The sequence below is a fragment of the Condylura cristata genome, unplaced genomic scaffold, assembly GCF_000260355.1.
Source record: "Condylura cristata isolate star-nosed mole 26May11 unplaced genomic scaffold, ConCri1.0 scaffold00004, whole genome shotgun sequence".
Classification (NCBI taxonomy): Eukaryota; Metazoa; Chordata; class Mammalia; order Eulipotyphla; family Talpidae; genus Condylura; species Condylura cristata.
This window is the reverse complement of record NW_004567105.1, coordinates 65220154-65235299: the sequence shown is the minus strand read 5'-3', so window position 1 is coordinate 65235299 and position 15146 is coordinate 65220154. Positions and strand designations below refer to the sequence as shown.

The 15146-nt window shown below is 61.6% G+C and overlaps 1 protein-coding gene across 1 annotated transcript; it reads left to right on the top strand.

The window, feature by feature from the left end:
- Positions 1–8: 8 nt before the first annotated feature.
- Positions 9–12083, top strand: ZBTB47 (zinc finger and BTB domain containing 47). Its single transcript, XM_004676272.2, has 6 exons — positions 9–25; positions 3391–4968; positions 6489–6636; positions 7827–7942; positions 8485–8629; positions 8831–12083. The coding sequence occupies exons 1-6, from the start codon at positions 23–25 to the stop codon at positions 9151–9153; spliced, it is 2313 nt and encodes a 770-aa protein (XP_004676329.2). The 5' UTR covers positions 9–22; the 3' UTR covers positions 9154–12083.
- Positions 12084–15146: the final 3063 nt, after the last annotated feature.

Below are 15146 nucleotides of genomic sequence, written 5' to 3'. Positions count from 1 at the left end.
GAGCCCCCCGCGCCACGGCACCATGGTACGCGAGGCCCTGCCTGTCCCCCCTCTTATCCGCCCACCTGCCCGCGCCGCCCTCGGGGCGCAGCGCCCGTCGGCTCGCGGCGGAGCTGCTGGGAGCAGCGACCCCCTCTCCCTGCCTCCCGACCCCGCTAGGTCCCCTCGGGCGGGGAAGGCGGCGCCACGCGCGGCCCTGGGCAGAAAGAGGGTTGAATTCCTGGGGTGGGGGCGCCGGCGCGAGAGGCTGAGGTCTCGCTGGGCACTGGCGGAGGGGGGCGCTGCTCTGAGCCTGCACGGCGCCGCCCTCCGACCGGGTGATGGGGAGGGGGGGGCGGAGGTCGGTTCCCGCCTGGCCTTGGGCCACGTGAGCTCTGGAGCCGCCCTATTTCGGATTGGGGCGCCCGGGCCAAGCTGGGTGGGAGGGCGCCGACACCCGCAGTTCTGGTCCGAACTCCTGTGTGACCTTGGGCCAGTCCCGGCCCTCTCTGAGCCCGCCTTCCTGGGAAGGAGGGGGGGGGAGGCGGGGGCTGGCGCTCAGAGAAGGCTGACATAGACACCCCCTCCACAAGAGGAGCAACCTGGAAGTCCTGAGCCTGTTTCCCTTCCTGCTCAGTGATGAAAGGCTGGCCTGGGGTGGGGGGTGGGGTACAGATGGAAGCCCAGGAAGGCCAGTAGACAGCTTGTGGCATAAGGTGTGAGGCAAGGTACCCCCCAGATTTAGAAGGTTGTGACCAGGTGAGTGGCCTCGGCAGGTGTCCCTGGCACCTGGTCTCCTTCCTCTCCCCCACACCCCAGCCTTCCTTGGGCAGTGGATTGAGGGCATGGACCCCGCTGGTAACGGGAGTGCCTGGCTTCTCCTCTGGTCCAGCACCTTAACTATGCTGGCTTGGCCTGGACGTGGGGTGAAGTGCAGGACTACAGCTGGCACAGCCAGAAGGGGAGGGCTGTCTGCAGCTTCAGGGAACTGGCACATCTGGCTGGTAAGGCAGGCATGGCTGGTGGGCCTTGCATGGGTGGTGCCAGCCTAGGGAGCAGCTTATCTGCTAAGAGGCTGCCAGTCATGCCCTTGGGCAACACCAGTGTGCCCTGTCAAGGAAGTGCCACCAGGCTGTGAGGGTCTCAGGCCTCTGAAGGCCAGGGACGATGCCGCTTGGCTGGGGGTGCCATCTCTCTGAGGTCAGAGGGCCCTGGCCGCCAGATCTGCACACAGGAAGTTTGGCCATTGCCCTTTCCCTATGACAAGTTGGCACTGGAGGAGGGCATTCCATGAAAGGGGAGCAGGATGAACTGGGCCCTGTAGCCCTGGTGAGATCCCCCAATGGGTCTGACAAGCTACTTCCCTGCCACTGTGTAACTCCCTGGAGGCTCTGAATTGCCTCTTTTACAACCCAAGTTGTACCCTGAAGCCTCGAAGGCCTGCAGGTGACAACAGCTTTGTGGGGGAAGTAGCCAGTGAGGTTGGTGGCTGAGTAGTGTCAGGGTCTGGGGAACACAGGTGGTCCCCTGGGAAGAGGTTCCCCAGATGCCACTTTCTGCTTTTTACATCATTAAAAGACCACGAAAGCTTATCAGGTGAGCAGTGTCCTTTCCAGCGGGGGGAAGGGGACCTCAGCTGCGAGTCAGGGGTTCTGCTGCTCGCTGTGGACCTCCCCATTCTGAGCCTTGGTTTCCCCATCTGCGCAGTAGTGTTTGGTCCCAGAAGATGAATCAGAATGAGTCAGAGGAAAGAGATGGGAGGTGCTTGGCACCTCCCCCATTAGACTGGCCAGTCCTGGATGGACCTTTCGCCCCTAGACCGGGGCAGATGGGTGGCTTCTTGGCAGAGTGGGGGCGTAGGTGAGGAGAGGCTTGCTGTGGGAGAACTCAAGGGAGATGGTGTCTCCATCTGGCCTGTCACACTGAGATCTGAGAGCCTGGCAGCAGCCCCGGGATACCGGGTGTGGAAGGTGGCGCCCAGGACAGCAGGTCTGGGGGCAGGGGACCCCTCGAGGCTCACCCCGAGGCCGAGGGCAGATTCGTACTGGGGCGACTGAGAAGTTGAGCACAGACGCTACGCTGGCCCACTGCATGTGCACGGGCATGAGCGGTGGGCATGCACTGTGGCGGACGGGGGCCAGGCTTTCATGCCAGGCCTTCCAGGGGGCTTTTGGGGGAGAGGAGCTGATGGCCTGTGGCAGTGGAGCCAGTTGGACAGGGCCTGAGGAGGGTCAGCGCCTGGAACCTGTGGGCTTGGTCCAGCTAGGCGGGTAGTTAGCAGGTATTAATTGGACATCTGCTGTGCTGGACCGATGCAAGGGATGGGCAGCCTGCTTCCTGTGCTGTCCACCTTCTGGGGTTGCTATGATGGATCCAGAAATGATAAAGTAGCCACTATTCTGGGCAAGTCACAGGTGCAGGATTTGGCCAAAAGCCTAACAATCTGATCCATCCAACTTTAAGTCTTCTTGAGGCTTCAGAGACCCCAGGTGGTGTGACCTCCAAGGTAGAGCCATCTTGGAACCTCTTGGTCTGGACTATACCTTACCTGGGGGCCAAGCGAGAAAGGGTCTGGGGCAGGCCTTGGGGGCCTTCTGCCTCCAGGCATGGCAGAGAGGTGACACAACTGTGTTCTCCTGCTCCCGCAGAAGGCCCGTGTGAGGGGTCACTGGCAGGTCTGAGGCTACAAGCACGGAAGGGCCCAGCCCAAGCATTGTCTGGGTATCAAGGCGCTGGCTGGCTTTCGCCTTTCTACCTTAGCAGGCCAGCAGCACCAGGCTGGGAGAAGTTTCAGGCCCTGGGCCTGCATTTTATCACTAAATTTTCTTTCTCTGTAGCACTCAGGCCTGGGCCTTGGGGCCTGTGCTGGTAAGGTGAGGTTCCCTCAGTGATGAAGTGAGGGAGCGAGCCTGACTTCTGATCTTGAGGTATCTGGGGTGGGACAGGCTTGGCTTTATTTGTGAGTGTGGGGGACAGAACCCAGAGAGCTCAGAAACCGCCAAAGGAGCTGTGTCCCTCTGGGGTGACCACCTAATCCCGGCTTGCCCAGAAAGACCTTGATTTTAGCACTGAAAGTCCCACATCTGAGGTCCCAGGCACCCCTAGGTGGCTGGTCACCTTCACCCCATTTCCTTCCTCTTTCCTTTTCTCCCCCTTCTCTTCTGGAGTGACTTCTTCTGTTCCATAGGGAAGAGATAGAGGCCCAGACAAGTTAACCAAGTAACCCTGAGTCCATGGTCGGAGTTCGGGCTGGACAGGACAGCCGACTGGGACGCCGATCCTGGCTTCCCCTGTCCTTGCTGAGCTGGGGCTCTGTCTGTGTAATTTGGAGCCAGGAGGGGTGGGTGGGCAGCTCTGTTGATGGCGGTGCTGGGCGCTGCTGGCTGACCTGACGTGTGCCCCTGTCCCCAGCTGCTGGTTGAGAAGACGACCGACTCACCGGCGGCAGAGTTCTCGCTGGTGGAAGACGTGGCCCTGCACTTTGCCTGCTTGATGGGCCGCCTGAACGAGCAGCGCCTCTTCCAGCCTGACCTCTGCGACGTGGACCTTGTGCTGGTGCCCCAGCGCAGCGTCTTCCCAGCGCACAAGGGCGTGCTGGCCGCCTACAGCCAGTTCTTCCACTCGCTCTTCACCCAGAACAAGCAGCTGCAGCGGGTGGAACTGTCCCTGGAGGCTCTGGCTCCTGGTGGCCTGCAGCAGATCCTCAACTTCATCTACACGTCCAAGCTGCTGGTCAACGCGACCAACGTCCACGAGGTGCTCAGTGCTGCCTCGTTGCTGCAGATGGCCGACATTGCTGCGTCCTGCCAGGAGCTGCTAGACGCCCGCTCCCTTGGTCCCCCGGGTCCTGGTGCTGTGGCCCTGGCCCAGCCCACCACCAGCTGCACCCCGGCTGCACCACCCTACTACTGTGACATCAAGCAGGAGGCTGACGCCCCGGGCCTGCCCAAGATCTATGCTCGAGAAGGCCCTGACCCCTACTCAGTGCGTGTCGAGGACGGGGCGGGGGCCGCGGGTGGCACGGTGCCCGCCACCATTGGACCAGCCCAGCCCTTCTTCAAAGAGGAGAAGGAGGGGGTTGTCGGCGAGGCCGGTGGGCCCCCGGCCAGCTTGTGTAAGCTGGAAGGTGGGGAGGAGCTGGAGGAAGAGCTTGGGGGTTCTGGCACCTACAGCCGCCGGGAGCAATCCCAGATCATCGTGGAGGTGAACCTCAATAACCAGACACTGCACGTGTCCACGGGGCCCGAAGGGAAGCCGAGCACCACCACGGGCCCCACCATGATGCTGGGTCGGGAGGATGGACTGCAGAGACACTCGGAGGAGGAGGACGAGGAGGAGGATGAGGAGGAGGAGGAGGAGGAGGAGGAGGAGGAGGAGGGCCGTGGCAGTGGGGGAGAGGAGGAGGAGGAGGAGGAGGAGGAGGCGGGCGGCAGTCAGGGAGAGGAGGAAGACGAGGAGGAGGAAGGGCACAGTGAGCCGGAGGAGGAGGAAGAGGAGGAGGAGGAAGGTCGCAGGGAGCAGGACCAAGAGAGCTCGGAGCAGGATGAGGTGGAGGAGGAGGAGGGGGAAGCAGGGAGCAGGCAGGGGCCGGGCGTGCCCGGGGGGCGCCGGGGCGGTCGGGCAGAGCCCCCTCCCCACAGCCGCATGGCCACTCGGTCCAGGGACAGCGCCCGGCGCCGGCCAGCCCCCGAGGCAGAGGAGGCCGGCAGGCGAGGAGGGAAGCGGCCGAAGCCGCCCCCAGGCGTGGCCCCTGCGCCCGCCCGAGGGCCACAGGCCACTGACGGGATGGGAGCCAAGGTGAAGTTGGAGGAGAAGCAGCACCACCCCTGCCAGAAGTGCCCACGCGTCTTCAACAACCGCTGGTATCTGGAGAAGCACATGAATGTGACCCACAGCCGCATGCAGATCTGCGACCAGTGCGGCAAGCGCTTCCTGCTGGAGAGCGAGCTGCTGCTGCACCGGCAGACGGACTGCGAACGCAACATCCAGGTGGGCCCGCGCGCTGGGGAGCCAGGCGAGCGGGACTGGGCCCTGGGCGCAGGTGTCCTGCTGCCCGCGGGGCCCACAGAGATTGGGGAGCTCCCCGGACACTGGGTACAGCCCAGGCCCAGGGTGAGCCAGGAGGGCGGGGCCCAGGTTCTCAGGGTAGTGAGAGCTCCTGTTCATGCCTGGAGAGCTTCCTGGAGGAGGGAGCAGACTCAGGCCGTGGCAGGCAGAGCAGTGTGTAGACAGGGGCACTGCACCCTTGGCCAGAGGGGCAAAGGGGAACAAGAGCTCTGGAAGTGGGGGGAGCCTGGAGGGCCCTGTGGCCTGGGGACCAGCTGCTCCAGGAGGTGGACGCAGTGTTTAGCCACTGTGTAGTTTCAGACTGTGCACTGTACCCGAGCCGCTCGGGGTGGGGTGTGGGACATTGTTTTCCACTTGCCACAAAGGCTGACTGGAGCAAGGGGTGGCTGTGTAGGAGGAAATCCTTGCTTGCAGTTCTTGTGAGATGCTAGCGGGATGCCAGCGGGCCTGGGCCTAGAGAAGAAGCCAGGATGAGACATTTGGGGAGAGAAGGGGTGGCTGGGGCCAAGTGGGGGAGCCAGGAGGGCTGCCAGGCCTGGTGCCAGCCTGTGATTCTATGGCAACCTGGCCTCCCAGGGTGGGCTAGCCCAGGGCTGCCAGACTGGGTTTTACCTGCTGCAGTGGGGTGAGGAATGGGGTGCAGGCAGGTGGGTGCTAATTGCTTGGAGTAATTGCTAATTGCAGTGCTCCTTGGAGAAAGTACTGCTGGAGGGGTGGCCCTCCCCCTGCCCCCCCTCCTGCATTTGCTCCCACTTGCCTGCCTCACGGCAGGCGCCCTTGACTCTACCTGTCACACACAGAGCCTCTTCCCGAAGGGAAAGACGTGTGTGCCCTTCCAGACCGGGCATCCTCACCTAATTCCGGCCAAGCCGCCAGGCCTGTGCAGTGGCCCGCGGGGGGTGGGTGGTGGGTGGGCGGGACAGGGCCCAGGGGAGAGGGGAGGGGACTGTGCGCCCCTTGGTTTCCACCATCATCCACTGTTGTTTGATGGGCCAGTGCTTCCTGCAGTCCCCCCAGGCTGCCCTTTGGGCCCTCTCTCCTTAGGGGTCCCCATGATGCCAGGGTGTGGGGTCCCCACTGGGGAAGCCTGGAGATAAGGCACCAAGTGTGCCCGGCCTGTTAGAGGGGAGGGGTCCCCACGCGCACCGTGGCCCGCAGCCGGCTAGTGTCTTCCTTCTGTGGAGCTGCCGTGTGAAATAGAACAGAGGAGGTGATTCTTGACCCCCGTTGAGCTCCAGGATGAAAAGGGGCCCCAGGCTACAGCCCTGGGTGAGGAGAAAGTGTTCAGGCCACTACTGTCCCCAACTCAGACATCGTAGTTGGCCGGTTCTTGGGCATTAAGAGCTCTTTCCAGCTTAGTTCAGGTGGACAGTGACTCCAGAGAGGGGCGATGGCTTGTCCTAGTTCGGGGCCCAGGGCCTTAAAGCGTTCTCGTCCCACAGTGTGTGACGTGCGGCAAAGCCTTTAAGAAGCTCTGGTCCCTCCATGAACATAACAAGATCGTGCACGGCTACGCAGAGAAGAAATTCTCATGCGAGATCTGTGAGAAGAAGTTCTACACCATGGCCCACGTGCGCAAGCACATGGTCGGTAAGTCTCAGCTTCGGGATGGAGCCCGAGGTCAGGACCGGACCTGCTGCTGTGTGTGCTGGGGCTTCGTGCTCTGCGAGGGGCCCTGTCAGCGGGAGGCGGCTGCCGCGGCAGGTTGGCTGGGCGGGCTCTGGGGTCGAGCAGGCTGCACCCTGTGCAAGGGCTCCTGGGCGGGATGACAGGTGGGGCCCACCCGGCGGGCACACTGCTCGGCAGGCTGTGCATCCCGGCGGGGGGCGAGCACACCTTGGCTGAATCACACCAAGCGCCCCGTGGGCTGGCACTGGCTGTCCAGTTGGAAGACAGCACACCTCAGATTCTCACCTTCTAGCGCTCAGAAACAAGCTGTTGAGTCTTCCCTGAACGCAGCTCTCCTCCAGGGGATCCCCCTACACAGAGTAAGGAGGCCCCCCCAAGAGCGTTGGGCCTCCTGCTGCCACGGGGTTGGCTGGAGTCTGGTGGTCAGTGACCTCCCTTCCTTGCCTGTGCAGAGGCCCAAGGGAGAGCCTCCTGGCCAGGCCTCAGCCTCTGTCTTCACCAGACAGCGCCAGCGGCCTGCAGTGCGAGCTAAAGCTAGTGAGTGAGCCAGGAGCATGCTGAGTAGTCCAAAATCGGGGTCCTTTCTTGGATGGGACTCCAGCTCAGAGTTCTAAGGTGGCTCTCCCTATCTCCAGTTGCTTCCGCCCAGATCTTTCTTGAAGAGCTTGTTGGTCCTCACCATGGGCTCATGAGACACCCCCTGAACTGCTTAGAGCCCATGGGGCCCTACGAGTGCCATCATCCCCTGGAAAGTCTGGCACCCTCCCAGCCTCTTTTCATAGAAGAGGATACCGAGTCTCACAGAGACCACCCAGGGGCCAGGGTTTAAGCGGAGCCCAATCCCACTTACGATCCTCTAATCTTTCCCAGAAGCTTTAGAGGCTGAGGCTGAGAACCAGGAGGCTCTCCACACTGTGAGAGCCAGACGTCAGAGCAGACAGGGAGGCCTGGCCCAAAGCCTCACCTGGGACTCAGCCCCAGGCAGGGGTCAGAGGTTGTGAGACAGGATCCCAGGAGGGGGTGCCAGGAGGCCCCCACAGGGCTTCCCCATGGGTTGGGATGGGCGCTGTGGGGAGTGTTCAGGCAGGGATCCCCTGGGAGGAGCCCGGGGTTCCCCCTGAGACATGACAGCCACGGTGCCCACCCCGTAGCCCACACCAAGGACATGCCCTTCACCTGTGAGACCTGCGGGAAGTCCTTCAAACGCAGCATGTCTCTCAAGGTGCACTCACTGCAGCACTCTGGGGAGAAGCCTTTTCGATGTGAGGTGAGTGCCCTCCTCCACCTGCCCCAGCACCACCCTGACAGCAGCAGGGGTCAGGGGTAACTCCTGCTTAAAAACAGGGGGGGCTAGAGGGAGTTGAGGATGTGGTCCAGAAGGAGTGGCCCACTGTCTTTTGCCTCTGCCTCCCACCTGTCCTTACCTGGCAGTCCACGCTCCCTGCCTGACCGCCATTTCCTCACACATTCAGGTGGGACGTGGCATGGGCGGGAACCCTGGGGCAGGCAAAGGGAGGAGCAGCTCCCGCAGAGAGCAGAGTTGGAGTTGCAGGGGGTGCTGAGCGGCCCTCCCACTAGGGGAAGAGGGGGGCGCTCCTGCCTTCAGCTCCAGGCTCCCTGAGGTCACCTTTCCCCACCTCCTGCCTCCCGTCCCACCTGGGCCCAGCAGCCGGGCCTTTCTCCTTTCTCCTTCCGGTGCGCGGCTCATCTCCTCCCCCGGATCCTCCTGCGCCCTGCCCACAGAGGGGTGCGCCTTCCCTCCCTGAAGGGGCTCCCGCCCTGCCCCGGGCCTCCCCCGACCCCCCTCAGAACTGCAACGAGCGCTTCCAGTACAAGTACCAGCTGCGGTCCCACATGAGCATCCACATTGGCCACAAGCAGTTCATGTGCCAGTGGTGCGGCAAGGACTTCAACATGAAGCAGTACTTCGACGAGCACATGAAGACCCACACAGGTACCGTGGCCCTGGCCGCGCCCCTCCTCTGGCGGAACCCCCCGGGGGCCGACTCGGCCCCCCCCCCAGGTGGGGAGAGGCCGGCACAGAGCGGGCTGGGGAGGGGAGCAGGGGAGGATGCCCGGCCGGCCGCGCCCCAGGGCGCGAGGGGGCCCGGTGGGCGCCCCGCCATGACACCCTGCCGGCCCGTGCCGACCGCAGGGGAGAAGCCGTACATCTGCGAGATCTGCGGCAAGAGCTTCACCAGCCGGCCCAACATGAAGCGGCACCGGCGCACGCACACGGGCGAGAAGCCGTACCCCTGCGACGTCTGCGGCCAGCGCTTCCGCTTCTCCAACATGCTCAAGGCCCACAAGGAGAAGTGCTTCCGCGTCAGCCACCCCCTGGCCGGCGACGCCTCCCCCAGCGCCCCGGGCCTGGCCCCCGCGCTGCCGCCGCTCCCGGGGCCGCCCCACCTGCCGCCGCCGCCCCCGCTCTTCCCCACCACTGCCAGCCCGGGCGGGAGGATGAACGCCAACAACTGACTGCCCGCCTGTGCAGTGGGCAGAGCCCAGGCCCCTCCCCGGGGGAGGGCAGCCTGCACCGGGCCTGGCGACCCCCGCCGCGGCGGGGGCTGGACTTGCTTTGCTTGAGGCCTGTGATCCTGGGGGCTGTGGCTGGAGGCCCCCCAGAGCTGGCGGAGGACACTGCGCTCCCAAGTGCCCCCCCTTCAGTGACTCCTTGAAGCCTTTACTTTTAGGGGTGTTGGGGGGGAAGTGAGGGAAAAAGACAAGAGAAGAAACTGCAGCACCCCCCTCCAGGTGAGGGGCTACAAAGGTGGCAAGGTACAGTGGGGAGGAAGGGGACAGGGCAGCAGGCGTGACTGGTCACACCTGCTGAGGCCTGAGCCAGAGGGCTTGGCCAGGTGGCCCCTGAGTCAGCGTCAGCAGTTCAGCCCCACATCTTCCATACCCCCAACCTGTCCCCTCATCCTGGAGGGTTTGGGGAGAAGTTGGGGTGCCAGCCCCCCCTTGGAGGATCTGTGGCCGAGACAAGGGCTGGAGACTGGTGAATGTGTTGGGTGGGGAGTGGAGGGGTGTGGGGACTGTAGGCCCAGCTCTGTACCTTGTGGAGTTGGGCAGGCAGGGGCTGGACCCCGGGATTTGCTTTCTCTACCCGCACCCCTGGTAGCAGGCACAGGGACCCCTGAGGACCCTGCGCCCTGGATAGGACATCCCCAGAAGCTGCGGGGCCTCAAGGTCCGGTGGGCCAAGCCCTGGGTGGGAGCCGGGCGGCTCCGCGGCACATCCCCCAGGGCTGCCGGCAGCATCCCTGAGGCGGGAGGCCCCGGGGCGGGCCCCAGCAGGAAGCTTGGGCAGATGTTTTAAGGTTTCAAGGTGCTACCAGTGAGGGCAGGGGTGGGCTGCTGCACAGAGCACCCTGCCCCTCACAGCCACCCTGGCTCTTTCTCCCGTGCCAGAAGGGGATGTGTGTGTTTGTGTCCGTCTCCGCCCCGAAAGGCAGCACCGAGCTCATCTCCGGGGGCCCGGCCACAGCAGGACCCTGGCTGGTGTCCAGCGTCCGGACCCCTCCTGGGCCTCTGCACCGGTGGGCGGGGCGCCTGCATTGCAGGCCCTGTGGCACGGCGGAGTCCCGGGGGCCCCTTCCTGCACCCGAGTCTTGCCCCCACGAGGCCATCACTAATAGGAGCCCCTTTTTGTTGTCACTTAATGTCTTTATTTCCTGCCTTTAAATTGGGGAGGAAGGTTCCATAAGCTACATGTTTCCTAGTTAAGCTCTTTCCTATTGTGTTTATATGGTTTTGTTTGTTATACTCTTTGCACCTTAACCCCACGACTACCCCCACACACCACCTTCCCAGCTTGTCTGGAGTGGGAAAAGGCCTGACCCCAAGGGGGACAGAGGGGACACTGGACCCCACTGACCTCCTTGTGAGGCCCTTGGCACTGGGGCAGGGGGCTGGGATCATTTTAATCATCAATAAACTAAGCACTTTATTCTGTACAGATGTGGGTAGGTCCAAGGAGCCCGAGTGATGTGAGGATTTATAATCCAAGCTGCACAGCCCTGACTGTTCCCTGGGCCTGGAGCGGCAGTGCCCTGGCCTGGTTGGGTTTGGGGCCACAGAGGGTGGGCGCAAGCCAGAGCCTACAGACTCTCTCAGGCCCCTCCGCTGTCCTCTGGAGAGAGAAGGCGGGCCCCTCCCTGGAAGAGGATGGGATGGCTTCCTGCCCTGCAGCCCCCTAGCCCAAGGCCAGGGGTCCAAGCTCTCATGGGGTCAGGCTGGGCCTCCCAAGTTCCTGCTTTACTGTAGCTCTTGCCCTCTCCTGCACCCCTTGATCTCTGGGCTTCCATGACGTCCTCAGGGTCCCCCCCCCCCCAATCTCCTTCCCTTTGCAATTTCTAACCTCTGGTCCCAGTGCCTGGCAGCTCTTCAGAGCTGGCTCACATTTTCCAAAAACGTGTTGATCTACCCCAGTGGGCTGTGGACCATGACCCTCATGGTCTCCAATCCCTGTCACTGACACCAGGGTCTCCCCAGGGGCTGGTGGCCTTGCCACCTGCTAGCCCCACTGCAGCCTTAGAGAGCCTGGGTGGGAGGGGGGCTCTGGTCTGTGAGTCCAGACTGACACAGGCCAGAGATGGGAGCGTGGGGCTGGCAGAGGTGAAACCTGTCCCAGGACCTGGGGCTCCTCGTGCACTTCCCCACCGAAGCAGGAGAAGGATCTAGATGGCAGGCTGGGCACTGGTCAGAATGGTCACACAGCTGCATGAGGCGCGGCCGGTCCCTCTCCTGGAAGGCCCAAGTCCCAGTGGGGACAGGAGCCCTGTGTCCCTGGTGCTAACAGCTCTCCTCGGTTTGGGTCAGCGTTGCTGGGGGCTCCTTTCTGGCCAGACCACAAGGGTCTGAAGCAATAATGGAACCTCAGCAGTGTCAGTAGGGATAGGGGTTCTTGTTTTACCAGCCTTTGCATTTACTTTTTATTTTTTAAAAACAATTTAACAAGCACTTGGATCTTGGAGTGAGGCGACTGCAACATCACCCCTACTTTTCAGGGCCAGTGTGGTCTGGGGGCTCCGGATTGTAGCTTCCTGCCGGAGGTCTGCTGGGGTTAGATTTCAGGTCCAGAATCTGGGCCTCCCCCCTCAGCAAACTCTGGGCTCCTAGAGGCCAACTTGCCAAAGGAAGTGACCGGAGAGAGGAGGTGGGCCTGAAGCCCTGCAACTATGGCCTGGGGACGGGTCAGAAACTGACCCTCCAACCCCGGCACATGGTGTCAGGGCTGCCGTGATGCACCTCACAGGGCTCAGCACTGGACAAAACCTGTGCCCAGGCTTGTGGACCCTTGACGTCTGGTCACATGTGGCCACCCACAGCCCCCAAGGGTGTGGGCCGTGCAGGCGGGTGAGTGAGGAGAGTGGAGGGGAATAAAGTCAGTACAACTGTCCCTGGGTCCAGCCTCTTCTTTCCACTCTGCCTGCCCTGACTATCGGCTGGAAGGACGTGCAGAGGCAGCACAGAGCCCCACAGTTCGCTGCAGGCCACGCGCCATGAGTGCCTTCAGGCATCTGCATCTGCACACCCCGTCTTCCTCCCTTAGGGGTGGCGGGCACACCCAGAGTCAGGAGCTGGGGCAACGGCAGAGGTGCGCCCCTGAGCGGATACTGGGGCTCGGGCAGGAGGCAGGCAGGGGACCCTTGAAGGAGGAGTGGTCCTGGGGCTGCTGGTGTTGAGGCCAGGTTCCCTGCAGGTGTGACTTTCCCTGAGCACCGGGCATCCGCTGGGCAGCGCTCCTCTCCTGTGCTCTGCTCTGGGGGTGCTGCGCCGTGTGAACTCGTGCCCCCGGCAGGCAGGGAGGTCTGCAGGAGCCAGATGTCAGCAATGCCGCTGTGGGCGCCTGGCAGGACAAAAAGACAGGAGATAGTGGCCTCCTAGTGGAGGGGTGGGTGGCTCCCCGGGGGCCCCAGGATTATTGCACTGTTGCTACCATGTGCAGCGCTGGCTGGAATGACAGCTGGGCCCCGGGGAGATGTGGTATATGGGGCTCCTGTGATACCCCCCGATACACGGAGAGGGCACTCATGGGCCCCCCAGGATTCGGAAGGGGCTGGAGGAGGAGGCTGTTGGGTGGCCATTAGCCAGTGAGAGCAAGTGCAGATTCCCAGGGCGTGCGCGTGACTTCTCCATAGTCCATGTCTTGGGAAGGAACAGGGGCTCAGGTCGCCCTGCAAAGGAGACTGCCGAAGGCCTGAGGCTCTGGCTGCTGCGGTCTCTTGGATTCCGCTTCTCTGTGCTGCCCACCCCTGGCATGAGGCCTCGTCCACGTTTCTTCCTACAGTGCCACTGCCACCGCCCCTTTTCTCGAAGCATTTCCTGCTCATGCCCCAGAGTCCAGGACACATGTCCCGCTAGGCTGGAAGGCAGAGGCCGCCAGGCGGCCATGGCTGTGGGTGCAGGCACCAATGTAGCACATCTCAGGCACTCACCGTCTCCCAGCTTTGTTCTTTGGGACCAAATGGCTTCACTCCGCGGGTCCTGGGACTAGAGTCGGGGCAGTGCTGCTCTTGTGGAGAAAGCGGGGCTTACCCACCCACGATGGCACAGCCGGGGCCAGCGAGAAGAGGAAGTAATGTACTGGAGGCCTAGCTGTGCCCGTGGGCTGGCCCTGAATACGTGGCTTTGTAGAGCCCTCACTGGAGAGGAGTCAGGGCAGGCTGTGTCCTGCTGAGTGCCAAGACACACCCCACCACAGAGCTCAATGCCCAGCAGGCCAGCTTCGATCTGGGTCCTCCACGTGGACAGATTCACTTACTGACCGCAGCTGTCACGTCCTGGAGATCCCCTGCAGTGTCCCTCTCCACTCCACAACTTCCCGAGGAGGCTGAGGACAGGGAGCCTCAGATCTGTACAGTAACTTGTCCTTGGCCGGGAAGTGTGGGAGCCGGGACCCAAACCCAGGCCTGTGTGAGTCAAACAACCACAGCAGTGCCATGTCTGGCCCCCAGCAGCTCTCAGGGGAGCATGGCGATGGGCGTGACACGGCGACTGGTGGCCAGCAGGGCCCCTAGCCAACTTAAGCAGAGAATAATCTAATGAAAGATGTTAATTAAATCTCCAAGAGACCCAGAGACTCAGCCAGGAACAAACCCAAACCACTCTTCAGGGCTTGCCCCAAGGGAGGGGTGCCTGCCACCCCAGCTGGGAACTAGTCATGTCAGTGGCTATACCCTAGAAGCTGTTTCAGCCCTCTGCCACCCCCCCAGACCCTGCAGGCTACAGGGTACCTGTTTCCTTGTTTTCCTCTCCCCTGAATCAGGGTCTTGTGTGATGCATGACTAACTGGCAGATGCAGGTCAATACTTACATGTAGCTGTAAGGGAGGCTGGGAAAGCAAGTTATGTTTTCTCCTGTGGGCAGATGGGACTCTTCCCAATTAAAAAAAAAAAAAATCCAAGCTATAAGGATGGCCATAAAATGTCCACAAAGAACCATAATCTAGCCCTCACCACCTGATAGCAGCATGCATCCTCTCCCATACAGCAACAGAAAGCCCTTAACAACTTCCCTCCCATCCCCTTCCTCAAAGGACACCTGGCTTTGGTCCTCACTGACCGTGTCTAGCACCAAGTCCAGGGCCTGCAGTGCTAGCCGCTGTCTCCGATTCAGCTGTGATTTTGTTCTGGGGTTCTCTCATGTCTGGACTGGACTGTCCATGAAACAAGAAACACCTTACCCAGCAAGGAAGAAGGCAGGAAGATGCTCCATCCTGCCAGCCTCTGGCCATGAGGCCAAGATGGCGCTGATGGCTCCTGGCTGCTCTCCCCCTTCGATGTTCCCCTCGAAGCTCACAGAAATGCAGTCTGGAAGAATTGGGGCTGCTCTGACTTTTTTCAGTTTTTATTGAGGTGAAATTCACATAGCGTAAAAGTAACCGTTTAAAATTAATGGCTGTAAAATTAATGTGAACGTTAGCAGCAGCTGGTGCATTTACAATGTCGTGTAGCCAACACCTCTACCTAGTTCTGAAACATTTTCATCCCCCCCAAAGAAACATTAATTGGTTGCCCCCTTAGCCCCTAGAAATCATAAATCTGTGTGTTTTCTCTATGGATTTCCCCATTCTGGATATTTCACTAAATGGGATTATACACTATATGGCCTTTCATGTCTGACTTCTCTCACTTACTGTGTTTTTAAGGTTCATCTATGTTGCAGATCAATATCATCATTTCATTCCTTTTTGTAGCTCACAGTATATCCCATGCCTTGCATCTCGCGTTGGGGCAAGAGGAATCTCCCAAGAGGGTCCATACTTGCTTCTTCCTACTCCATAGTGTGGCAGCAACCAGATTTCTGCTTCAAGGCCAGGACCAATCACAGTCCACACAAAGCTCCCCTCTCCCTCCCTCCCTCCCTCCCTCTCTCTCTCTCTCTCTCTCTCTCTCTCTCTCTCTCTCTCCCTTACACTCACACCCACACACCCCCCCCCTCCCCTCTCCCTCCCTCCCCCTCTCC

Excerpts from the sequence above, each read along its gene's own strand:
- ZBTB47 (XM_004676272.2), top strand. Across the intron at positions 4,969-6,488 it reads ACTGCGAACGCAACATCCAG|TGTGTGACGTGCGGCAAAGC; the intron begins GTGGGCCCGCGC and ends CTCGTCCCACAG. Across the intron at positions 6,637-7,826 it reads CGTGCGCAAGCACATGGTCG|CCCACACCAAGGACATGCCC; the intron begins GTAAGTCTCAGC and ends CCCACCCCGTAG.